The sequence below is a fragment of the Podarcis muralis genome, chromosome 12 (assembly GCF_964188315.1).
Source record: "Podarcis muralis chromosome 12, rPodMur119.hap1.1, whole genome shotgun sequence".
Classification (NCBI taxonomy): domain Eukaryota; kingdom Metazoa; phylum Chordata; class Lepidosauria; order Squamata; family Lacertidae; genus Podarcis; species Podarcis muralis.
In genome coordinates, this window is record NC_135666.1 from 54235310 (window position 1) to 54261595 (window position 26286).

Genomic DNA, 26286 nt, shown 5'->3' on the forward strand with positions numbered 1-26286 from the left:
CTTCAGGATGAGAACAGAAATTGCGCGGCGGCAGCAGCGGGAGGCCCCATTAGCTAAAGTGGTACTTCATGTTAAGAACAGTTTCAGGTTAAGAACAGACCTCCAGAACGAATTAAGTACTTAACCCGAGGTACCACTGTACATTACAGCCTTCAGGACCTTTCCACTGTTCACCAAATACTCTTCATGTTACAGTCTTCAACATGATCATCAAGTGACGGCATTAGAAGGAAACAAATGTTTATTCCGTCTCTCTGTGTGTATGAAAAAGTCTACTGCCTAATCTAGGCAGAGAGGTTAACTGCATCGCTGAGCATCGTAACAAAGATTTAGGTGTTACAATGCACTGGGAATTTGCCAGCCTTAAGTCTGATGTGGAAAAGGTCTGCATCCTGTCCAAATGAATTCATGTGTGACTCTCCTAATGTCACTGGCAGCCTGCCATGGGTCCCAGGGTCCCTCTACCACATTACCATGCTGCTTTGCTCGCTAGTCAAAATGAGCATGTCACATTGTCACTCAATGCTACTGAGCTTCCAACTTTGCCTTCCCCTCTCCTCGCCTGCAAATAATCCCTGGCCACCTTGCTACGATCCCGGTTGCCTCATGTTGGGAATGTGAGGGGAAAGATGTGGCCGTGGACGCTCACAAAATCCTAAAGAGTTGAAGTGCTTTGGGGACAGCCTCGAGCTAATCTCAGACGTCGCTTTTCCTCTGCGGCAGGAGATTGACGTATCAGCCTCTTTGCAGAGCTCAATCGAGGTCTGGCTTAGATGAAATCAAGATAGAAGGAACCGCCGTCTCAAATATTAATCACCTTCCTTGACTAAGAGCATAAGAAGAGGCCCACTGGATCAGACAAGCAGTCTGTCTGATCCAACATCCAGTTTCCATAGTGGCCAACTGGCCAGGCTAGAAGGTCTCTGGTCTTCAATCTCTGGTCTTCAGTGGCATGTGGCCCCTGAATCCTGAAGGCTGCATTTGGTCATCCTGGCTGATAGCCAATGATAGCCTTATTCTGTGCAACAGGAGTGGGGAATCTGTGGCCCACCAAATGTTCCTGGGCTGCATTTCCCATCAGCCCCAGCTAGCAGAAGAAGTAGGGGTGGTGTGTGGTAGTCACAGCTTAGCCACCCATCATCATCATGAAGAAGAGCCTCTGATGATTCTTGCAGAGTCTGGGACGGTTTATATGGGGAAAGGAGGTCCTTGTGGTATTGTGGTTCTGAGCCATTTAAGGCTTTATAGGTCAAAACCAGTGCTTTGAACTGGGCCCAGTAACTAATAGGCAGCCTGCACAGTCGGGCCAGGATCATACCAAATCAAACCATTGGTCTACTTAGCACACAATCCTGTGTGCACTGACTGGTAGGAATTCTTTGGGGTTTCAGGCAGGAGTCTTTACCTGCCCTGCTTGGAAATCCCATGGATTGAAGCTGGGACAAGGCATAGATCCAGTCCCTGAGCTGTGGCTCTGGCACAGCAGTTAACTTGTGTGTAAAAAGTGAAAGCAACACATAAACTGGCTCTTATGTTTCTCTGGAACACAATGAAACGACAGCGGATTGCATTGCATCTCTATGACAAAAGCCAACCATCCCTGTTTGAGAGTCTTGAATTGTGCAATGCTGTAGCACCTGTGGCCTACTGTGGCCACACCAAACTTTCTCGTGTTCATTCTCACATGCACATTGGACGTATAGAAGCAGATGCATGGACTCAGAGCTATCTTCTCTGTCTCTTCACTCATTGAATGATCAGCCTAATGACTGGGGAGAGGCGATTTGCATTGCCTAACCCAGTACCGTGTCTACTTTACAATTTATTTATTTATTTAGTTTGCTGCTGCTGCTGCTGCTGCCAAAATGGGGAGGATGGAGAAATTTGCTGATGGGGAAAAATTAGACTCCCACCCACCCCCTGGGGTTAGCCACCTGGGCTGTAACATAATGTTGCTTCGTCCTGTCTTTTCTACAGTTGACAGTGAATAGTCTTTTCCATCCTTAAAGACTTTTCAGTTGTGGAATCCCCAACAACGCCAGTTCTCCCAGAACCGTTTTTATCCCGCTTCCATCTCTTGGAAGCTGCGGGGGGTGAAGGTCTGCCGCAGCAGCAATGGCATCTTCCAAACACTCACAGCTTTGTGTCTCATTTCATTAGAACTCGACACAGATGTCAGCCGGCTTTTTCACTGTTTGGCAAGGCTTAGGAACTGGACTAAAGCCAGTTAGTGAGATGAAGATAATATGAACAACTGGGAAGGCAGGACACTGTGAGAACCTGACAAAGATGTATTACATACAAGAAATGGTCCAAAGTCATCTTTTAAGGTGGTTTGGGAGCTTGGGGTTCTGTGGATAACCTCCCTATTATATTGGAACCAGTGGCAAAAATATGTTAAGATGCTTCCAATCCTTCTAAAATGGGTTTTAATATTATGCTTTTGCCTCTGAGATACAGAATTCAAACTGATCAAGGTCACCGCAGGTGCTTTTTTTTTTTTTTAATGATATTTATTAAAAGTTTAAAGATTACAGAAAAAAGAAGAAAAGACGACAACAATAAAGAAGTTAACAAAACATACATTACAATACATAAAAAGAAAAACATAAAGAAAACAATACAACAGTACAACAAAAAGAAACAAAAACACTAAAACACACATCCAATATTCCATATCTTTACCTTTCATTTACTTGTTTCATCGACCTCCTCACACCTCCCTTTTTTGTATTCTAATTCAATTTAGCTATTTCAGCAAATCCTTTCCATCTTACTCAATTTTTGTTCTATAATTTACCTTAACCCAACCTGACCTTAAATTTTACACTTTGGCCCATTAACTCTCCATTTTTACTTAATTCTTTATAACATTTCTGCTAACGCCATGTGACTTCATTCCAGCATCCTTCTAACATTCATTAATTTTGCTATATTTTTGTAAATATGCTTTAAATTTTTTCCAATCTTCTTCCACCGACTCTTCTCCCTGGTCTCGGATTCTGCCAGTCATTTCTGCCAATTCCATGTAGTCCATCAGCTTCATCTGCCATTCTTCCCTGGTGGGTAGATCTTGTGTCTTCCAATACTTTGCGATAAGTATTCTTGCTGCTGTTGTGGCATACATAAAGAAAGTTCTATCCTTCTTTGGCACCAATTGGCCGACAATGCCCAGGAGAAAGGCCTCTGGTTTCTTCAGAAAGGTATATTTAAATACCTTTTTCATTTCATTATAGCAGTGTTTCCCAACCGGTGTTCCGCGGCACACTAGTGTGCCGCGAGACGTTGCCTGGTGTGCCGCGAGATGTTGCCTGGAGGGAGGCGGGCGAGTCGGGCGGCGAGAGGCGGGGCGGCGGCGGCGAGGAGAGGCCGCCCAGTGCAGGGCTCTCGCCGTCTGCCTGCCTGGCTGCCTGCGTGGCGCTGACGTCACGGGGCTGTAACGTGCCCCACATAGGCACACGCGGGGCGGCGAGTGAGCTCCCTCCCATATCCCATCACCGCTCGCTTCGGCCGGCCTACTGGGCTGTCGCAGGCGGAAGGCCTGCGCATGCGCGAGGTTTTCGCTCCTTCGGGATTCCCTTCACGCCTTCCTCCTCCCGGGTCCTTGAGAGCGCGGGAAGCGGCAGCGCGAGACCGGCGTTGAGCCTGGTAGGTATTGCGCTTGCCAAGGCAGTCATTTGGGAAATGAAAACTTGCAAAGCAAGCAACCAGTTCAATCTGAAGTACGTGTATGCTTAATATCCTGTATCTGAAACCTGTTCTGCCCCCTCCCCCACACTTGGTGCCATTTTCATCTACACATGCAGCAGAGTAAGTTGACCCAGAATAGTACCAATTCAGATGGCAGATGGGAGAATGACAGTGCTGAATGCTTTCCCATGTAGAACAGTCCCTGCAAATAAAAACCTAGCATATTTGGAAGAGGGATGCTAGCCTAACCATTACCTTCTATGCTGTTACTATTTTTTTATTTTTTTTTTACATAAGTAAAAAGTGACCTTTCCCCATCTGGCATGGTGGTGTGCCTCGATATTTTTTTCATGAAACAAGTGTGCCTTTGCCCAAAAAAGGTTGGGAAACACTGCATTATAGATCATCTCCCAGAATGCCTTAATCTTTGGGCATGTCCACCAAAGGTGAAAGAATGTTCCTTCAGTTTCATTACATTTCCAACATTTATTATCGGGCAAATGGTAAATTTTTGAAAGACCCTTGATTCCTCCCACCCTGAACTATACTTATCCTAGCCCTGCACAAGCACCGTAGCATCCTATCAAATCTGCACAAGAGGGTGGGGAGATAGACAGCATCGCAGTGGGGGTCCTAGTTATTATTTTTGCTGCTGTTGTTGCTGTTTATTATCCACCCTTTACTCTAAGGTCCCAGGATGGGTTGCAACATTAAGACACAGCATTACTAATATAATTATACAATTTTATATACCGTAATTTTACAATAATAATTATGTTATTTTATATTATATAATTATATACAGTGGTGCCTCGCAAGACGAAATTAATTCGTTCCGCAAGTTTTTTCTTCTTGCGAGTTTTTCGTCTTGCGATGCACGGTTTCCCATAGGAATGCATTGAAAATCAATTAATGCGTTCCTAGGGAAACCGACTTCAGACCAGGTCCGGGGACAGTCTGTCCCCCGACCTCTTCTGAAGGCTGGGGGGGGGGGACAAGGGCTTTTCTTCCCACCCCCAGCATTTTAAAAAACCCCGGGACAGCGGAGGGCTTCTCCGCTGTCCGGGGCGATCTTAAAATGCTGGCGGGCGGCATTTTAAAATCGCCCCGGACAGCGGAGGACTTCTCCGCTGTCCGGGGCGATTTAAAAGCTCCTGGGAAGGCAGGCAGGGGGGACAAAGACATTTGCCCCCCGCCCTCCTTCAGAAGAGGTCCAGGACCTCTTCTGAAGGCTGGCGGGGGCGAAAGTCTTTGCTCCCCCCCGCCTGCCTTCAAAAGCTGTCCGGCCAAGGCTTCGCGGACCTGCTTGTGATGAGTTGCCGGCATGCCGAAGCCTGCGCGCGCTGAGATCAGCGCGCCCAAGCTTCGCGGACCTCTCCGCAAGCAGCGGCAGCGCTGCCGCTGCTTGCTGAGTGTTGCCGGCATGCCGAAGCCTGCGCGCGCTGAGATCAGCGCGCCCAGGCTTCGCGGACCTCTCCGCAAGCAGCGACAGCGCTGCCGCTGCTTGCCGTGAGTTGCCGGCATGCCGAAGCCTCCGCGCGCTGAGATCAGCGCGCCCAGGCTTCGCGGACCTCTCCGCAAGCAGCGGCAGCGCTGCCGCTGCTTGCTGAGTGTTGCCGGCATGCCGAAGCCTCCACGCGCTGAGATCAGCGCGCCCAAGCTTCGCGGACCTCTCCGCAAGCAGCGGCAGCGCTGCCGCTGCTTGCTGAGTGTTGCCGGCATGCCGAAGCCTCCGCGCGCTGAGATCAGCGCACCCAGGCTTCGCGGACCTCTCTGCAAGCAGCGGCAGCGCTGCCGCTGCTTGCGGTGAGTTGCCGGCATGCCGAAGCCTGCGCGCGCTGAGATCAGCGCGCCCAGGCTTCGCGGACCTCTCCGCAAGCAGCGGCAGCGCTGCCGCTGCTTGCGGTGAGTTGCCGGCATGCCGAAGCCTGCGCGCGCTGAGATCCGCGCGCCCAGGCTTCGCGGACCTCTCCTGCCTTCAAAAGCCGTCCGTGATAGTGGGAAGCGCTTCCCTGCTATCCCGGACTGCTTTTAAAATGCTGGCGGTGGGGAGCAAAGCCTTTCGGCCCCCGCCAGCCTTCCTGGACCTCTTCTGAAGGCCGGAGGGGGGGGGAAAGGCTTTGCTCCCCACCGCTAGCATTTAAAAGAGGTCCCCGGAGATTTCCCTATGGGCTTTCATCTTGCGAAGCAAGCCCATAGGGAAATTCGTTTTGCGAAGCGCCTCCAAAACGGAAAACCCTTTCGTCTAGCGGGTTTTCCGTCTTGCGAGGCGTTCGTCTTGCGGGGTACCACTGTAATCGTTAACTCTTTCTTGTCAAAAGAGGACACTTGCAGTAGTTTCTACGGCTCTGAACACCGACAAGCGCCAGTCCAGCATCCAGGCAGCTATTCTCTGGTCTGTACTCTAGGCAGCAGTTGCAGCAACCACTGAATGAATGAATGAATCTTTATTTTAGTCAAGTAACCTTTATTGGCATCACATAAGAACATTCAGAATACATTCAGAATACATAAGCCAGTGCGATCTCGTCGCCACCCCAACTGCACAGTCACCCCCCAGAGAGCAGAAGAGGTGAGCAATCTGCCCCATCTCTGTGGGTTTCTGGCGAGGGCAGGATTCTGTAGCATAATCCGGCGAACAAAAATCCAATAGAGGAACTTAGCTACTCTCTTGGTGAGCTCCTGGTCTCTCCCCTGTATTAAGAAGTGCATAACCTCCTTCTCTGGTTTCCATGTTGGAATACATAGATGGTCTAGAAACTGTTGGCGGAGATCATCATACATTTTACATTTAAGGGCCATTTTACATTTTACATTTTACATTTAAGGGCCATGTGAGCTAGAGTTTCCACCAGGTGGGCATTGCATGGACAGATCCTATCTCCTTCTGCCAAACCCGCAAACCTACCCCAAAGGAGGTTAGAAGGATTAGAATTGAACCTAGCCAGCGAAAAGGCCCTTCTTTCTTGTGGATTACCGTATTTTTCGCCCTATAGGATGCACCGTCCCATAAGGCGCACCTAGTTTTTTTTTGGGGGGGGGGAAATAAAGGGAAAAAAATTATTTTTCCCCCAGGCGCGGGGCTGGGGCGGGGGAAGCTCGAGCTTCCCCCGACCCCAGCCCCCAAACAGGCAGCTCTCTGCAAGCCCTCCCGCTGCTTGCTGAGAGGTGCGCAAAGCCTGGACACGCTGAGCTGAGCGCGTGCAGGCTTCGGCATGCAGGCAAGTCTCTGCAAGCAGCGGGAGCGATCCCGCTGCTTGCGAAGAGGTCCGCGAAGCCTGGACGCGCTGAGCTGAGTGTGCGCAGGCTTCTGCATGCGAGCAACTCTGCGCAAGCAGCGGGAGCCCAGCGCTGGGCTCCCGCTGCTTGCGGAGAGGTGTGCGAAGCCTGGAGAGCGAGAGGGGTCGGTGCGCACCGACCCCTCTCGCTCTCCAGGCTTCAGCGAAAGCCTGCATTCGCCCCATAGGACGCACACACATTTCCCCTTCATTTTTGGAGGGGAAAAAGTGCGTCCTATAGGGCGAAAAATACGGTAAATAAATCTTTATTTGCAGTAGCCATCGGTCATAGCAATAAAATGGCAATACGATATACAAAGGATAGAAATAAAAAGTCAATTATATAAAATACATTTTAGGGTTTTGTATCAATAGTCAAATAGTGGCTCTTATTCTGATTGCCCCAGCTAAAAACCTTGGAACCTTTGCTGTCACCTGCTCATCTTGATCTGCCAAGAGAAAGGTCACTGTGGCAGTGGTTGGGCGACTTTCCATTTGGTCACTTTCCTCTCCCAGCTTTCAGTTTTTCTTTCCATCTGACTACTGGAGTGTTTGTGGGAGAGATTCCCCCATGAATTCATAATATAGGGTATGTATCTGCCCCTCTGCAAATTTTGGGCTTTCCTTCAGCATTCTGATACCTCTCTCTTGTTTTTCAGTTGGCTCTGTTCCGACTCCGTTTCTATCAGCCCTCACGCACCTGAGTTTGCCATTAGATGGAGTGATATTGGACAATTGCATACCTATGCTAGCCACCATTTGTCAATACTTGGCTGCAGATATACAACGGCAATTATATTTGACATCCGTCTTGTGATGCAATTGTATTGACAACTCATTCCTTGGGCCAGTTTAATTTCTAATTTCTATTCCAGAATTCCAATGCTGAATTTTTAGATTGGATCTCGATTTTGACATTGGGAAGTTCCACATATTTCAGAGCTTTGCAAAATGTCATTTTGCATTATTACAAAGAATAGTAGTAAAGAAAGAGAACTTGAGCAGTTGGATATAAAATCCCCTGGGCTTCGTTAATTTGATGTTAGTTTAATGCCACTTTAATGCCTAGGTTGAGGAGAAGTTCTGTTTTGTTCACATTTTAATGCAAAGCTACTTAATCCACACTTCCAAACCAGAATTTCAAAATTCACACATCTCTGAATTTTGCAATGCAATTCTTCAAGCAAACAATTTGTGCAAACATGCATATGTTAGGGAAATAGTTGCATTAAAATTCATATATTAGAAAACGGTATTCAAAAGTGCATTATATTAGGGGAAATTGCTCACAAAGATTATTAGCCAAACCTGCACACAAAACTGTGTTTGAAGGCAGATATTTGCACTAGAACGCTGACAAATTTTCTAGAGGAAATTTGCAAATTGTTGTGGATTGGAAAAGGGAGAAAATGAGAGGAGCAAAATTGACCAATCTTTCCATGCTAAAGTGTTTAATTTAACACGGCACTATCTGCTGTGGTGCGTCAGTTCCTCCGCCAGTCCATGATAACACACACTGAGTAAATTGTCTTCCACCTTAATATGTTTTGCAATTTGTTGTTGTTGTTTAGTCGTTTAGTCGTGTCCGACTCTTCGTGACCCCATGGACCAGAGCACGCCTGGCACTCCTGTCTTCCACTGCCTCCCACAGTTTGGTCAAATTCATGTTGGTAGTTTCAAGAACACTGTCCAACCATCTCATCCTCTGTCGTCCCCTTCTCCTTGTGCCCTCCATCTTTCCCAACATCAGGGTCTTTTCCAGGGAGTCTTCTCTTCTCATGAGGTGGCCAAAGTATTGGAGCCTCAGCTTCACAATCTGTCCTTCCAGTGAGCACTCAGGGCTGATTTCCTTAAGAATGGGTAGTCCATGGGACTCTCAAGAGTCTCCTCCAGCACCATAATTCAAAAGCATCAATTCTTCGGTGATCTGCCTTCTTTATGGTCCAGCTCTCACTTCCATACATCACTACTGGGAAAACCATAGCTTTTACTATACGGACCTGGTTGGCAAGGTGATGTCTCTGCTTTTTAAGATGCTGTCTAGGTTTTGCAATTTAGTGGTATATAAATACTTTTATAAATAAAGAAATAAAATGTGTGGTTTTCTCAGACGTGAATCCAGCCAGGTTCAATGCGTTTTGCTCTTAAATATGCATGCATCTGATTGCAGCCTTAGTCTTTAATTTTTTGGTTCCATTGCTATTCCTGCATTCAAAAGGAACAGAGGCGTTGTAAAAGAGTTTATCTGAGTGTTCACGTATTTCAAGTTTTACACTGGAGGTTTGTCTGCTGCTGCCACCTACTGGTCATTTTAAGGTTTGAAGTTAAGGTTTTTAAATTGCTCTGTTACGTTGATTTCCTTGGTCTGTTGCATTTGGTAGACTACCATGGCCTAAATTAGTTTTGTAGCTTTTATATGTCAGAGAAATTCTGCTGATCTTTTTGGGAATATGATTTTGCTGAGGAAAAGCAAACTCTGTAAGGCTTTAAATCTCAAGCATCTCGTCAGAAGCAAGGTGTTTATTAAATTCGAAAAATAGGTTTATATCTGAATATAACCAGCTAGGGCAATTTTCTACCAGGATTATTAATTTCCCAAAGAGACTGCAATGTGTGGCACAACTGCATGTGCACCTACTCAGACGTAAATCCCTCAGAATTCAGTGAGGCTACTCTCATGTAAATCTGCATAGGATTGCAGCCCAAAAGTTCCTTGATGAAAAAATGTCTGTTGTTTGGGCCCTATTTTTCCAGTAAATTTTATTTCTACACATCTTTGTGATCGGTTGCCTTTGTTTTTAGATGTGTGTCCTTAGATCTTTGCCTTAGCTTTGCTTTAGCAGCAGCAGCAGCAGCAGTTAAAATTAGCAGGTAATTTATTAGTGTTACTATCGTGATCTTTGCTTTTACAGCCTTCCTTATGGCCTGTATCAAAAAAAAGTTACGTAATTGTATTTACCTTTGCTGCTGTGGCCTTTGGACATCTGGAATTAATAATAAACCTGGAGCAGATCCACAGAGCACGACAGCAGAATGACTTCTTAGCAAGATCAATGTGCGACTTTTAAAAAATGTAAAGTTTCAAATGGAACGCCACACTTGAAGAAGAGTCAGTGGTGGTAAATAGCTATAGTTTAGCATGTGTGGGTCCCATGCACTTCCACCTCCTCATTTATGGGGTGGTCTAGCGTTGCCCGGCTTCAGTCTAGTGATGGAATCTATTGTTTAAAAGCTGCAGGGCACTGTGTGTTTGTGAAGCCTATTCTGGTCTGGCAGAAGTGTCCATTATGAACACAGCGGCATAGAGGGTACCACTCTTCTTTGGGGTCACTCCTTTAACATTTAAAACATTGCTGTGTGAATTGTGTTCTTAATGTTGTGCGCCACCCTGGGATCTTTGGATCAAGGGTGGTGTACAAATTGAATGAAAATACATACATACATACACACACACATACCTGCTCAGCACCTACTTGGATGAGGCCAATCTGACTAGGTGATGACACAGGATCAACAACTGGAAGGTAAGGAGGTGCTGTGGATAACAGGTCTCACCCGTGTGATGTTGGACTAATAATAATAATAATAATAATAATAATAATAATTTATTATTTATACCCTGCCCATCTGGCTGGGCCTCCCCAGCCACTCTGGGCGGCTTCCAAAAAAATATATTAAAATACTGTAATACAACAAACATTAAAAGCTTCCCTAATAATAATAATAATAATAATAATAATAATAATAATAATAATAAATTTTATTTATACCCCGCCCTCCCTGGCCAGAGCCGGGCTCAGGGCAGCTAACAACAGTAAAATTACAGTAAAAACATAATGGGGGGGGGGACCCAATTTAAAATACAGGTTGAAATGCAATTTAAAATGCAGCCTCATCAAAACCATAAGGGGAGGGGAACAAAAGGGTCAGACTGAGTCCAAACCAAAGGCCAGGCGGAACAGCTCTGTTTTGCAGGCCCTGCGGAAAAATGTCAAGTCTCGCAGGGCCCTAGTCTCTTGTGACAGAGCGTTCCACCAAGTCGGGGCCAGTACTGAAAAGGCCCTGGCCCTAGTTGCAACTGATCTAACCACCTTTCGACCTGGGACCTCCAAAATGTTGTCATTTCTGGACCTTAAGGTCCTCTGCGGGGCATACCAGGAGAGGCGGTCCCGTAGGTATGTGGGTCCTAGGCCGCATAGGGCTTTAAAGGTCAAAACCAGCACCATTGTAGCAGCATCATGGGATGAATCTGCAGAAATGTGGCTCCTCTGGCAGCTCTGGAAGAATACATGCCCGCACAACCTGCCTTCCTCCTACATGCGTAGCCATTGGAATACAAACTGCATATTCATAAGCACTGTGCATGCCTGTGGCGTTTGCCTGTTCATTTAGAAAATGTTTGAACAGGGAAGAGAGATAGGGTTAAAAATATAGACCAATAGGAAAGCTGGAGGCGGAGCCTACCTGTGTATAAAAGGGCTAGGTTTGAGTTAGTTGTTGGTGGGTAGTTGGTTGGTTTCAGTGGGTTGGCTGGTTGGGAAAGGCAGTTGGAGAAGCAGTTGGCAGGCAGTTGGAAATAGAGACAGTTAGGGCAGTGGGTTCTTGAGTGAGGGGAGGTAGAAGAGATAGAGAGAGGAAAATAAGACTAAGAAAGTAAAGAGCAACAACGTTTGGAATGCCGGAAAGGTTTGTTTGTGTCTGAAATAAAATACACTCTTCTTTATTAATTGAGAACCTGACTGAGGCTGAAGTGATTTTACCGGGGAGGACCTGGTTGGTGGCAGCAGATTAGTGGTGTACGGGTCAATAGTCCGTGAGACGACCGGGGGCTCCGTACGAATGACACAATGCCCCACCCCCTTTTGGCACTATCCCTGATTGCTTGGACAGAGCCTAGGCACAAGTAGTTTGTACTTAGGTATAGGCTTTTTCTCAAGCTATGCATTGAGGGAGAGGCATGAGCAGGCATTGTCCTCCTTCCCTTATTATCTCCCTCTTTCTTCAGGCTGGCCCTCCTCCGTTCCTATCTGGTGCTAGGGACAAACAAAGGAACACCCTCTAGTGATTGCCCATGGACATACCCAAGATAATATGCTCCAACTTTAGAACTAAAATAAATAACACAGAACTGGAAAACATCTCTCACTCTTTCGCTTGGCTGTCATGAGCAGCAGGTGCTGAAATCACCCGAAATAAAGGCTGAAATAAAACTCTCCAGTCATTTCAATTACTTTCCTTCTCACCTTTATTTTTCTAATTATAGATGTGACAAGAACAAACAGTTGCCAGTCTGACAGCAGTGGATTTCTGGAAGATCCTTCAGAGCCCTTACCTCTCCAGGTGAGTGGGGACCGAGAAGCCTAAACTTTAAAAAAAAAGATCACATTATAATTTGGAACAAGGGCGTTCTGCTGATCGTGAGGTGGGGTTCCTTGTTGACATGCTAAATCCAGTTTTGGATGTCCATGCGAAATATATCACTTCTCGACTGCAAGAATTTTCAGCGGCTATTTTCTGACTGATAAAAGTGCCTGCCTGGATGTTTTCCCTTGTATACTGAGAAGTTCTAAGCCACGGGTAGGCAAACTAAGGCCTGGGGGCCGGATGTGACCCAATCACCTTCTAAATCCGGCCCACGCATGGTCTGGGGATCAGCGTGTTTTTACATAAGTAGAATGTGTCCTTTTATTTAAAATGCATCTCTGGGTTATTTGTGGGGCCTGCCTGGTGTTTTTACATGAGTAGAATGTGTGCTTTTATTTAAAATGCATCTCTGGGTTATTTGTGGGGCATAGGAATTTGTTCATTATTATTTTTTTCAAAAGATAGTCTGCCCCACCACAAGGTCTGAGGGACAGTGGACCGGCCCCCTGCTGGAAAAGTTTGCTGACCCTTGTTCTAAGCCTAAATTTCAGGTGTGTTGGTGGTGCCCATGCTAATCTTCTGAGTGAGTTTCTTCTTCGCAGCTGAAGGCATATGCCAACTGCAACAAACACAGCACAATCCTAAACATGTTTACTCAGAAGTCAGCCCATAAGCTCAATGGGACTCACTGCATTCCAGGAATGCAGGATCCCTCCAGCTGCATGCTTCTTTGATTCTACATGGACTCAGAAATAAGTCTAACTGATTTCAGTGGAGCTTACTTCCAGGCTGGAGTCCTAAACACCCTAGGAGGTACACCCCATAAACACAGTGGAGCTTACTTCTGAATTAGCAGGTACAGGGTTGTGTGATTAGAAGAATAGGCCAAAGCCTTCCAATTCCACTGGCCTTCTACTGTTTGTGAGAGGCTGGGAGTAGGGATGCATGAATCTGTCAATTTGTTTCCCATTTCCCCAATTTTAAGTTCAATTTACCAACATTCTCATATCTGGATGTGAATTTTTAAAAAAATCAACAGAATTTTAGTACGTACCGTATTTTTCGCTCTATAACACGCACCTGACCATAACACGCACATCGTTTTTAGAGGAGGAAAACAAGGAAAAAAATTCTGAATGAAACAGTGGATGTATCATTTTTGTGCTTCATGCTGTGGCCACAGACATGTGATCTGATGGTGAATTTGGGGTAGCTCAATGCAACCCCATAGCTCCTGAGGATCCATGTGGATCCATGCTTTTTAACCACATTTTTGCACCATTGCAGCCCCAGGCAACAGTGGGTGTGTGATTTTTGGGGGGCAGGCTGCTATGTGATCTGATGGTGAATTTGGGGTGGCCCAATGCAAAGATCCTGAGGATCCATGTGGATCCATGCTTTTTAACCACGTTTTTGCACCATTGCAGCCCCAGGCAACAGTGGGTGTGTGATTTTGGGGGGGCAGGCTGCTATGTGATCTGATGGTGAATTTGGGGTGGCCCAATGCAAAGATCCTGAGGATCCATGTGGATCCATGCTTTTTAACCACATTTTTGCACCATTGCAGCCCCAGGCAACAGTGGGTGTGTGATTTTTGGGGGGCAGGCTGCTATGTGATCTGATGGTGAATTTGGGGTGGCCCAATGCAAAGATCCTGAGGATCCATGTGGATCCATGCTTTTTAACCACGTTTTTGCACCATTGCAGCCCCAGGCAACAGTGGGTGTGTGATTTTAGGGGGGCAGGCTGCTATGTGATCTGATGGTGAATTTGGGGTGGCCCAATGCAAAGATCCTGAGGATCCATGTGGATCCATGCTTTGTAACTACATTTTAAGTGGGGAGTGAAGGAAAAACACAGAAGGGACAAGAGAGTGGTGTGCAGAGAAGCAGCTGGCTAAGAAAGCAGGAAAGGGATTTTACGGGAGGGAGGAAAGAAAGGCAAAAGTTTCCACAAACCGAAGTCAGCTTTCTCTCTCCTCCTGCATGTTTTCTGGCTGCCTGCGAGGAGCACGGAGAGGAATTAGAAGGAAAGACCTCTGCTTTCCCCTCTGCTTGCCTGGAGGGGAGGGGATTTGCCTGCTCTTTGTTCCGTTTGAGCAAACACAGCAACGAAACAGAGGAGGGTGGGCAGTAAGATCCTGAGGCAGAATGCAGGAAAGCAACCACTTCCTCTTTTCAGGTTTCCCTCTCGGACACAACGCACGATTGATTTTTGCTGATTTTTGTTCCTGCGCTCCCCTAATCGGCTCCAGGGACCCCCCACATTCGCTCCATAACACGCACAGACATTTCCCCTTCCTTTTTAGGAGAAAAAATCTGTGTGTAATAGAGAGAAAAATACGGTGTGTCTCTTGACAGACACACATAGTTGTGTGCAGTTTTGCCTACTATATACAGTTCCCCCAAACAATTCCCCCTAATATTTTGCCATTTTGTATGTTGTTTTCATATATGCATTTTTGTGCACACTCCCCTCATACAGACAATTTTGTACCCTTTCATACGCTTAAATAAAAATAACTTTCAAAAAGCTAAAGTAAGTGGATATAGAATTGCAGTCGAACTGAACTCTTAGTGGTTTCTCTTCATCTGACCTTACACCAGATTCACTCCATAGTAAGGTTAAAGTTATTTTATTTTTCTTCCAGGGCTTGTCTCTGCCTGGTAATTTGAGACTTAGCTGTGGTTCCAAGGATTGTCAAGCATTCCTGCGACAGAGGAAAGATTCTGCTCTGACTAGCCAGGATCTTCTGCCCAGTGCTAGCATATCAAGAGCAGATGGTAGCAATGCTATCTCCTTGCCCAGCCTCAGCAGAGAACACACTTTTCAGGGAGAGGAGATATTTTATTCCATAAATGAAGAAGATGATATGTGTGAGACTTGCAGTGGTCCGTTTGAAAGCACAGCTGAAGAAACCCTACAGGATATGGATGAGGAGGAGTTGCAAGGACAACAGAAGATTGAAGATAGTTGTGTACAAGGCTGCAGTTCACAACCTTGTCATACTGACAACACAAATCCAGGTGATGCTAGCCCTTTAGATAGGAACGGCCTCTCCTCCTCTAGTGAAAGGCACCAAAGTGTAAGTTCTGCTCTCACAGAGGGAAGCTGTGCGACTGCCATGGGCCTCGGTGGCCACCAAATCAGTAAAGGTACAAGAGGAAGTGAAGAATGTTTGACTGAAGGGGAGGAAACGAGAGACGGGTGTGAAGAAGGTGCTCCCGAAAGTACTGCAGAATGTGTGGAAGGAAAGTACTCTGTGAAGGGTTGTAGAAAGTTGGACTCCCTTGTTGTGGAGGATGTTGCAAGCGGGCGTCGGGAGACTGATATAAATGGGGTGGTTAGATCTTTGGATATATCTGGAGCACCCAAAATTGAGCGTGACACGGTGGCTTCACAACCAGAGATCAATGCCATCTTGAGAAGCCCTCTTCATGATTCTAGCCTTTCCCCTCACTGCTTCGAAGAGGGAGACATTAGAGCCTCGGACACATTGTCAACAGGTGCGGAACTGGGCGAAGAAGGAACTGGTGCTAAAACAAATACTAGCCTTTCAAAATCTGTCACTGTTCAGATGCCTTCGAGACTTATGTCAACGATGCGGAGCTTCTCACTGGGTGAAGCTGCTGTAAAAGGTCAATATCTGGATTTCGCACCCAAGGATGAGCCTCAAATTGCATCAGTACCAGGTATGCCAAAAGAGGACGAAAAGCACACGAGAGAAGCTTCTATTCAGACTGAAAGGAGCCACAGAAAGAAAGCAGCTCTCCCTCTGTCTCAGAGTCTCCCTTCGTTTCATGGGCATGGGCATCTTGTGAAGTCTGCATCTCTGGATACAGGGCTTTATGGGAAATACAGATCTTACGGCCCGGAGCCTCTCAATTCCTGCTGTGCCCAGCATAGAGGTCCCTGCTACCCTTTGTGCTCTCATCACTGCTGTTTGCTGTGGCCTTTTCCTTTAGCTCCTTCATGCAGACATCCAGTGGCCTGCTTCTCATCTCATGCCACCATCGAACTGCAGCTTCTGAAAACTCTCAAGCTATTGCAGGACACAGCAATGAGAAATATTTCCTCGGTGAGTATATAACTCAGTGGGCTACCCAGCAAGTGTTCCGCTTGCTTCAGCCCATGAAACCTGTGTTCAAGTAAAATCTGCTATATATTTGGGAAAGTTGTTCATCTGCTTTGGACACCTGGATCATAACCAAATTTGGCAAGATGGTTCTTGAGACCAAACAGTAGGTTTTCATCTATGTTTGTGTATAATTGGGTGCCATTTTGAATCAAGATGGCAGACTGAACCTTTCAAAATTGCCTTGATTTTAACCACTGGTTTCAAAACAGCACTGATATTTTGCTTCCATAAAATCCCTGAGCTATGTAGGGTATGAGACCTCACCTGGAGTACTGTGTCCAGTTCTGGGCACCACAGTTCAAGAAGGACACTGACAAACTGGAACGTATCCAGAGGAGGGCAACCAAAATGGTCAAAGGCCTGGAAACGATGCCTTATGAGGAACGGCTAAGGGAGCTGGGCATGTTTAGCCTGGAGAAGAGGAGGTTAAGGGGTGATATGATAGCCATGTTCAAATATATAAAAGGATGTCATATAGAGGAGGGAGAAAGGTTGTTTTCTGCTGCTCCAGAGAAGCGGACACGGAGCAATGGATCCAAACTACAAGAAAGAAGATTCCACCTAAACATTAGGAAGAACTTCCTGGCAGTAAGAGCTGTTCGACAGTGGAATTTGCTGCCAAGGAGTGTGGTGGAGTCTCCTTCTTTGGAGGTCTTTAAGCAGAGGCTTGACAACCATATGTCAGGAGTGCTCTGATGGTGTTTCCTGCTTGGCAGGGGGTTGGACTCGATGGCCCTTGTGGTCTATTCCAACTATTCTATGATTCTAGGAGGTTGCTATTAATCAATACAGGGGTTTTAAAGAGCAGATTAGGAAGCTGTCTTACACAGTGACAGACAATATGCTTAGCTAGTCCAAGAATGTAAACTCTGACCATCTCCAAGGGAAAAACACTGATTTTTCACATCACTTCCTATCTGACATTTTAACTTGAGATTCTTAGCTGGCTTCACTTGCCCTTCCTTGCCCTTCTGATACTTCTAATGAGGGAATTGAGTGTGTCTGAGTGGCAAGTCTAATCACAATGTCTGTGGCCCTATTCAGACACGGATTTTATATATTCGAAACGTGGGGAGACAAAACCAGGATCTCAACCCTCTTGGCCAAACCTCTGAACACCTCAGTTCTTTTCAGAGATTTGGTTGAACACTCAGAGGCTGGCAGTGGGGGCACCATGTGTGACCCTGTTCCCCTTTCCATACATGCAATAATCACAGAATAGCCATCTGCACAGGGCTAGGGCCTCCAGGAAAAGGCATGCATAAAAGGCATGCATTCCTACATAAAGAAAGGAGACCCATTTACATGGCATTTTGCCAGTGGTGCCTGTTCCATATTTCACATCATGCTTCAAGGAGGGTCTAAATCAGGGGTCAGCAAACTTTTTCAGCAGGGGGCCAGTCCCTCATACCTTGTGGGGGGCCTGACTATATTTTGGAGAAAAAAATATGAACGAATTCCTATGCCCCACAAATAAACCAGAGATGTGTTTTAAATAAAAGGGCACATTCTACTCATGTAAAAACACGCTGGTTCCCGGACTGTCCGCGGGCAGGATTCAGAAGGCGATTGGGCCGGATCCAGCCCCTGGGCCTTAGTTTGCCTACCCATGGTCTAAATATATGGCCTACATTGATTTCTTTGTATTTGAAACACAAGGTTGTAGCAGTTTGCCAGGGAGAGAGTCAGATGGGGCTGGATTTAACACGAGAGATAGGATTTGGTCGTGAGATATGGCTAAGGTTCAGGTTAAGAGAGAGGGTTTGATTGGAGTTGGGAGTTAGGGAGTGAGATAAGGAGAACTGGTTCTGAGTGAAGCTAAACACCCACAATGGGACTGAGCCTTGCAGCTTGGATAGGGAGATCAGGTTGAGGTCTGGGGGAGGTATACATGCAGGAGGGTCCTGGGACGGCTGAGTCTGAGCCAGGAGAGGGAGATCCTGTGGGAATTCAGGCTACCTGGGTCTCAGTCTAGCCAGGAGGGGAGAGGTCTTCTAGGTACCGAAGACTCCCAACCTAGTCACAAGGTCTGGGTCTCTTATACCATTTGGAATACCTCAGTTGTGGGGTGGTTGAGAGAGTGGGTAACTGAAGAGAAGTGCCCCTCGCTCATGAACCAAAGTATTAAGTTGCGAAGGAAGTGGTATGGTGTTGAAAATATTTAACTGTAATATCTAAGCGACAGAAACAGAGTTGAGCATTTGACCATCAATTCTGGACACCTGAACATCTACCACCTGAAGTGTAACACCTGATTTTTAGTACAGTAACTGAAGTTTAAGAGGAACTGTGCCTATGCAGTGGTACCTCAGGTTACATATGCTTCAGGTTACAAACGCTTCAGGTTACAGACTCCGCTAACCCAGAAATAGTATCTCGGGTTAAGAACTTTGCTTCAGGATGAGAACAGAAATTGTGCGGCAGCAGCAGGAGGCCCCATTAGCTAAAGTGGTGCTTCAGATTAAAAACAGTTTCAGGTTAAGAACGGACCTCCAGAACAAATTAAGTACTTAACCTGAGGTACCACTGTTTAAGTCTGAAACATCTTACAGTTAGTTAAAGTAAACAAGTTAACTTCTACCTGAAAGAACTCACTTCCTGACCCACTTTGTTTCATAAACCATTTTTGTTTAATAAAACTTTTTATTGTTTGTTTGATTATTTTCTGCCTGAGACTCTAATCATTCAGTTTTTCCTCATACAAGTCCCCCACTAGATAAGCTGTGGTAAATTGTAGAAACTCGTGTAATTGGTGTACCGTGAGGTGGGTGCACTATAATTAATTGGGGGCAATTAGCGGGAGAGGATCTGCCACATTATTAATGGGTGGTATTAATTGGGTGGATTCGCTTACAGAGGCCTTAACCCCTAGTGGTTCGAATGTGAACAATAACTACCAGTAAGGAAGAAATGGGGTTTACAACTTTGAGGTGCCTTTCGTGACATCTCCCCCACCCCACGGCCATGTCACAATTTTTCTAGAATATTCCGACACTTGCAAATGCCCACTAGATGGCAATGTTTCATTAACTCACTCACAACTGGCTAAGCCCTTTCAAACTGCATGGACAGTATCCTTTGTCTTTCTTGTGAGGACTGATAGAAAATGTTTCCCCCTCAGGAAACCTAAATGATAATGGAGTGGCCTGACAAGGCAGCACTGCACCACTGTACTTGGAGCAAAAGAGGAAAAATAGATCAGATTAAATAGCTCTGTTGGTAGAGACTCTTAATTTCAGGGCCGTGGGTTTAACTCCCACATTGGGTAAAAAAAATCTGCATTGCAGGGGATTGGACTAGCTGACCCTCAGGGTCCCTTCCACCTCAATGCTTCTATGATTCTACTCCTGTTTCACACTTCATTCTATTAAATCATTATCTTATATGGCTTAAAAACAAAACCAGAAAGAGGTTACTCTGTCCATATGTTCCTAACTTTGAGATGTGAGCATGCAATCTCAGGATCTTATGTTCCCTTGACCAGGGCTGGATTTAGGTTTGTTGAGGCCCTAAGCTACTGAAGGTAATGGAGCCCTTTATATGTGATATTTTAGGGAGCAGGCCAGCAGGCGGGGCCCATTCATAGCTGTCAATTTACAGATTTGAAAATAAGGGACCAGCAGCCTCAAAAATAAGGGATCAGCAGCCAAAATAAGGGATTTTAGTCAACCAGCAGCCAAACGAAGCCTCAAGTGGTGGTTCCCATAGCGCAGCAACCCGGCAAAGGGGATGCAGCAAGGAAAATCACCGTCCCCTCTCCGCTGGGAAGCGCTGAGCAAAGGCGAGTCCCCAGGCAACGTAGCCGATTTGATCAGTACAAGGCATGCAAGCTCTACCTCCCAGTTGTTCTTAAACTCCTTATTGGGTGAGCAACGCAGCCAAGCAACACAGTTGGAGCATCCCTCCTCCCTGGCCGGCAGGGAGGGAGGGAGGGAGAGGAGCTGCTTCCTTTGAAACCCAGGAAATTTAAGGGACATCATCAATAAGGGACAGCAGCAGGACATGGCACTGGGATAAGGGACTGTCCTGCCAAATAAGGGACAGTTGGCAGCTATGGGCCCATTATAGGAGCCTACACAACACAAAACACTGTTGCTGTATGTAGGTTTTATTTTATTTGTTTTTTATCTTATATTTTGGAAATGTACATCCAGGTGTTTTTTCCCTTTAAATTTTTTGGGGGCCCCAAGAGAGTGGGGCCCTAAGCTATAGCTTGTTTAGCTTATGCTGTACGTAAATCCACCACTGCGTTTGACACATGTACCAGAGAAGCAGTATGGGGAAAGGTGGCCTTTGGTAAAACTGGTGAATGTCTATGAAGAGACACAGATATCTGTTTAGGTTTATATAAGGTTACATGTGTATGTGTAGAAATCTGAATGTCTACCTATAACAGCTGTGGCTATATGTTGAATTTGTTATGTACTGAAGTTCTCACCCTGGGCCAGCAGGGGGATACTGTAGATAGTTTTCAGTCAGGTCCACATATGCAAATAAGGGATTGAAAGTGACCTTCAGCGATTGGATAGTTACAGAAAATGGTTACTGTTGCGTTCTAGTGGAGCTCTATATAAGCAGGCTGGCTGAACCCTTCAGTTCAGTTCTGTTCTGGCCTGCGAATAAACAAGAGCTGTTTGAAGAATCGCTGTGTCGTCTGATATGTTCACCCACAACTTAACAGAATTGTTGCCTCTTCTTGATCTTATGTTTAGTGCACAGTCCATGAAATCGAAGTCATGAGGAATTCGTGCCAGAAGTTTCGAGAACGGCTGGATGAGATTGAGCAGCACATGACGGAGCAAGAGGCTCTCTTTTCCATTGCGATGTCAACGGAGGGGCGGTAATGTGCCTTCATTTCACACCCCAGCCCTGCATTTTTGGCACCATCATGTGCACCACAAAAGCACACAAACACACACAGTGCATCTTATTATACACAGAAGGGCTTCTCTTAAAAATGGCGCAGTACATGCTATTGAAACTTCAGAGTGCTCTCCAAACAAAACAATCATGACAATGGCATAAATTGCATGCAGGGTGGTTTTTCTCCCACCTGGCAGACATCTCATCACATTTCCTACAGCTGTGCAACATCTGCAGTGCCATTAGGGTGGCGTGAGGGAAATCTAACAATTACCCTTGGTGCCATGGCAAATAAGCAGTGGTTATATAATAAGCATGATCTGTACATGAATTAATGCACCAGCTTGATCTTAAAAGACTAGCAGAGAGAGACAGAAGAACTGAATCCCATGGTTATGAATTTAATTTACTCAGATTATCGTGTTCCAGCTTTAATTCAGTCCTATGAACAAGAGTATTGACCCACTGTGTTGCCAAGTATAGGAAATGAATTGTGTCCAGGTGTGAATGTAATTAAACTTGGACACGATTGTCTTTGCAATATCTTTTGATGATGTTAAGGGAAGCGGAGGCCTCACTGAGGGTTGCCTTTCTGTCTTTTGTCTTGTCCCCCTGCCGTCTACCACAGAGAGGAAAGAAGACAGTTGCAGGTCTTGCGGCAAGCTGTTCGTCGAGAGGTCGCTGAACTGGAAGGGCAGCTGCAGGATCGGGCTCGCCAGGTTAGGGAGGGAATTCTAATGGTACGTAACCAGAGCTCTTCAGCATCTGCACTGGCCTCCTGGACACAAATCACAGGCCTCTTTTCCTAAAGGACTTAAGGCCACGTAACTCAAGAGGTCAAGCATTTTGGTCAGACAAGGGACTAGCAACCAGCTAGGCCTCATGAACCCTGCTGTGTGATGGAAATTGGGATTTGCCTGGTGTAGGAGCACCACATATAAACATGGTAGAAAGCAGGGCTTTTTTTCAGCCGGAACTCACCAGAACTCAGTTCCGGCACCTCTCAGGTGGGCGCCATTGCCATTGTAAGAGAAGGTAAAGGTAAAAAGGTAAAGGATCAGTCAAAGGCAACTGGGGTTGTGGCGCTCATCTCGCTTTCCGGCCAAGGGAGCCAGCGTTTGTCCACAGGCAGCTTTCTGGGTCATGTGGCCAGCAGGACTAAACCGTTTCTGGTGCAACAGAACACCGTGACGCGAACCAGAGCGCACAGAAATGCCATTTACCTTCCCGCCACAGTGGTGCCTATTTATCTACTTGCACTGGTGTGCTTTCGAACTGCTAGGTTGGCAGGAGCTGGCTCAGAGCAACGGGAGCTCACCCTGTTGCGGGGATTCGAACCACTGACCTTCTGATTAGCAAGCCCAAGAGGCTCAGTGGTTTAACCCACAGCGCCACCCGCGCCCCTATTGTAAGAGAACGAGGGAGGTGTTCATGGTGAGTTCCGGCACCTCTTTTTCTGGAAAAATAGCTCTGGTAGAAAGCAAACAACAGCTCAGCAGTTAGTAGCAGCTGGTGTGGTGGGACAGAGTCACCCCTTCTGACATGAGCAAACTGGTTCAGCCAATCTGGCATTCCAGCTGGTATATCAGCAGAACCCTAACATCGCTTCCACCCTGCCCCAGTGACTCTGCAGTGGCAAAAGTGTAAAGTTGTTGTTGTTGTTATATTTTATTTATACCCTGCCCACCTGGCTGGGTTTCCCCAACCACTCTGGAGAAGGTGGTGACTCTGTGGTTCCAACACAACAGCTGCTACTCTGAGTAGTTCTGTTGGTTCTTTGCAGATTAGTTGCGCTGCAGAAAGCGTGCTGTGGAGACCACATATTTAAGAAACGCAAAATAACTTTTGCTAGGTTTTAAAAACAAAAAGTCCTTTTACACTAAATTACAATATTTAATAAGCGTGACCCATCCATCAGGGTACTACATGCTGCTCTTTATATTCCATACCCAACAGCTTACTTACCGCAACTTAACAGCACCTGCTATACTGCTTCACAGCTGCAAAACTAGGTCACGTTATTTGCTCTGGCCTTTAAAGAAATACACATCTTGTGAAACAATAATGAACCTTAAAATTTAAAGAGACCATTCAGCAAGTTCATGGATGCTGCAAGTTATCAGGCAACACCTGAACACCCTAAGCAATATAAAATAAATATAAAATAGCAAAAGTCCAGGAGCTATTCTATACCAGTTGTAATCTATGTAATCTGTAACTTCCCATTTTCTCCAAACTGGAGAATCATGATTTGCAATAACTATGGTTAGTCTAAACAAACCTGCTTCAAAAACCATGGTTTGTAGTACACTTCCTTTGAAACAGACCATAGTTACTGTTAATTCCTATAGACAAATAACCCTGAGGCTAAACAATGGACTCAGCTAGACTGGCAAAGAAAAAGTGATTTATATGTGTTGTATATGCGATATATCATTGTGCCACCAAGATGGTGATGTGGAGCCCCATTTTTCTCTACCTGTTTTCCCTGTTTAAATTTACAATGCTTTAAACTGAAACGCTTCTTTGATGTGTCTGGATCCAGTCCTTGTTTAACTAGGGTTGCCATATTCCAGACAAAAGAGTTGTTGACCTTTTTTCAGAGGGTAGGGAAATCTAAAAAAAAGAAAATAAGTTTTTTTGGCTAGAAGAAAATAGTGTGTGTGTTTTTTGGCTAGTTTTAAGAAAATCAGCAAAAATAACCCCACTTACAACATGGGTTGCCATACACCCGGGTTTTCCTAGACATTTAAAGCGGACATTAAACATTCTGCCAGGACACCATTTTGGGGATCAAAATCCTGGCAAAGGCCAGGATTTTCCGGACGTATGGCAGCCCTAGTTTAACATTATATCTGAACATCGTAGTTATTATTTACTACTGAGTGGTCCCATCTCTCTCTCTTTTAAATCAATATATCTCTGTGTTGCACACATCTCTTTGCAGCAGCTGAATCAGCTATTAGGCGAACAGTCCAACCTGTGCTCAGAACTTGGAATTCCTGATCGGACGGAAGAAAGAGAGCCTAAAACCGGGCACGCTCACAGTACTCTTCCAGATGCTGCTGACGATTTCTTCTCCAGAGCTGGGTATTCCAATAATATACACCACAGGCCTCCATGTAGGAGTGCAACAGTCCCCTCAAGCCCCTCCAGCACTTTAGTCAGACAAACGGAGCTGAAGGCATCAACCTCTCTCGCAAGCGGCAAGGCCAATTCTGCGTCGGACCCCAAGGAACTTCACACCAGTAAAAAAGAAGTCAAAAGTCAAAAGATAGACTTCAAGGCCTTCATCCAGAATGTAAGAATCAAGTTGCATTCTGGTTCCTACCAGGGGTGGAACCTCTATTCTCCAGGGTCTTTGAGGGTGGGCAGAGGAAGCACTCAAGTCATAGCTGTCAACTTTTCCCTTTTCTTGCGAGGAATCCTATTCGGAATAAGGGAATTTCCCTTTAAAAAAGGGAATGTTGACAGCTATGACTCAAGTTCCTTGTCGAGTGGGAACCGTCTTGAATAGTGCTGCACAGCTTTGAGTGTATAGGCTACATTTTTGTGGTTGGTTCACTCTTAACTCTTCTCATTTCTCTCGTTCTCTCCGTCAGCTGAAGAAATCTTTTCGAAATTCTTTCAGCAACGATGCAGCAGAAGGAAAAGACTGAGGCGGGGCAATTCCTCCTGACCTGCTACCCCGCAATGTTTTCTTGCAAGAGGATCTTTCGAACCACCTCACAGGATTGGAGAGGATTTCCCATAAATGTTCACAATGCTTTTTTTTGTGTGAGAGAGCATATCGAATAGAGATGTATACTGGGGGAAGTCCTGGAGGACGAGTGTCGAGAGGCGAGTGCTGAAGAAGTCGTCGTAAGAGATTTATTGAAAGCAATATCTAGATGGCTGTTTTGCTATTGAAGATTTTGTGGTCTAGTCCAGCGTCCTGTTCCCACATTGCCCAACCAGGTGCCTTAACCCTCTTTCTTATAGGACTAGTGCCAGGAACAAAGGGAACCTGGATAGTTAGCCATTTTGTGGTTTCCTCCAATAAGGAAGGCTGTCTCTGAATATTTGATTTCCAGCTACGAGGCACCACCTATTGGTAGGTATTTAAAATAGCAGAGACAAGAACTCTTCTCACAGCTATGACACCAGAAATCTTCTTCTTAATGAGGGCTGTATTTCTCCAGTATATGCTTGGAATATAAATTTTTGTTTTACTCCAGGAATATGTTTTGTGGGTTCTTCAGGAAAAAAAATGTCTAGATTTGGCCTTTTTTTTTTAGTTTAACATTTTGAAAGTTTCCTGGCCTAATAATCAAACCCAGTAAAAAAAAAAAGAAAAAAAGAGAGATGCATGACCTTGCCTAAATCTCTATGTGCTTTAATTTGGAACTAATACATATTCTGCTTTTTCAAAATATTTTTTCCCCACGCATCTTTATTGAAAGTTAAAATGTACATAATTATATGTGCACTAAACATGGTGAGATTGTATAAATCTTTCACCTTTTACTTTCCCAAAATCTTGCGACTCCCTTTCTGCTTCCTATGGACTAATCCTCTCTTTTAGAAAAGTTTGAAATCAAATGTGTCGGCCTTTGTTTGCAGTTTCCCAATATCTTATACAGTGGAATCTCAGTTTTTGAATGTAATCCATTCCGGAAGACAGTTTGACTTCCGAAACGTTTGAAAACCAAAACCTCAATACAGAAGCCTCAAAATGGAAAAATTTATACAGAGAACTCAATACAGAAGCCGCCTCAGAAGTTTGACTTCTGAGGCGTGTTCGAAAGTGGAAGCATTTCCTTCTGGGTTTCTGGCGTTCAAGTTCCGAAACATTTGTCAACAGAGACGTTTGGAAACCAAGGTATGTTGTACTACATAGCTAGGGATGAACACAAGAATAAAATCTGCCTTGGGCTGGTTTCTCACAGGATATCCTACCTGACAAATCCAGAT

The 26286-nt window shown here is 45.5% G+C and overlaps 1 protein-coding gene across 2 annotated transcripts in view; it reads left to right on the plus strand.

Annotated features, from left to right (window-relative positions):
• Positions 1-25688, plus strand: part of ITPRID1 (ITPR interacting domain containing 1) — a 64475-nt gene extending 38787 nt beyond the window's left edge. The window contains exons 10-15 of one of the 2 annotated variants that reach the window (XM_028750876.2): positions 12232-12308; positions 14983-16410; positions 21183-21310; positions 21962-22073; positions 24284-24634; positions 24936-25688. In XM_028750876.2, the coding sequence (XP_028606709.2) occupies positions 12232-12308; positions 14983-16410; positions 21183-21310; positions 21962-22073; positions 24284-24634; positions 24936-24992 (2153 nt within the window). In that variant the 3' untranslated portion in view covers positions 24993-25688. Of the gene's footprint in view, positions 1-12231; positions 12309-14982; positions 16411-21182; positions 21311-21961; positions 22074-24280; positions 24635-24935 lie in introns of both variants that reach the window. The other variant, XM_028750875.2, reaches the window with a different exon arrangement.
• The last annotated feature ends 598 nt before the right edge of the window (positions 25689-26286 follow it).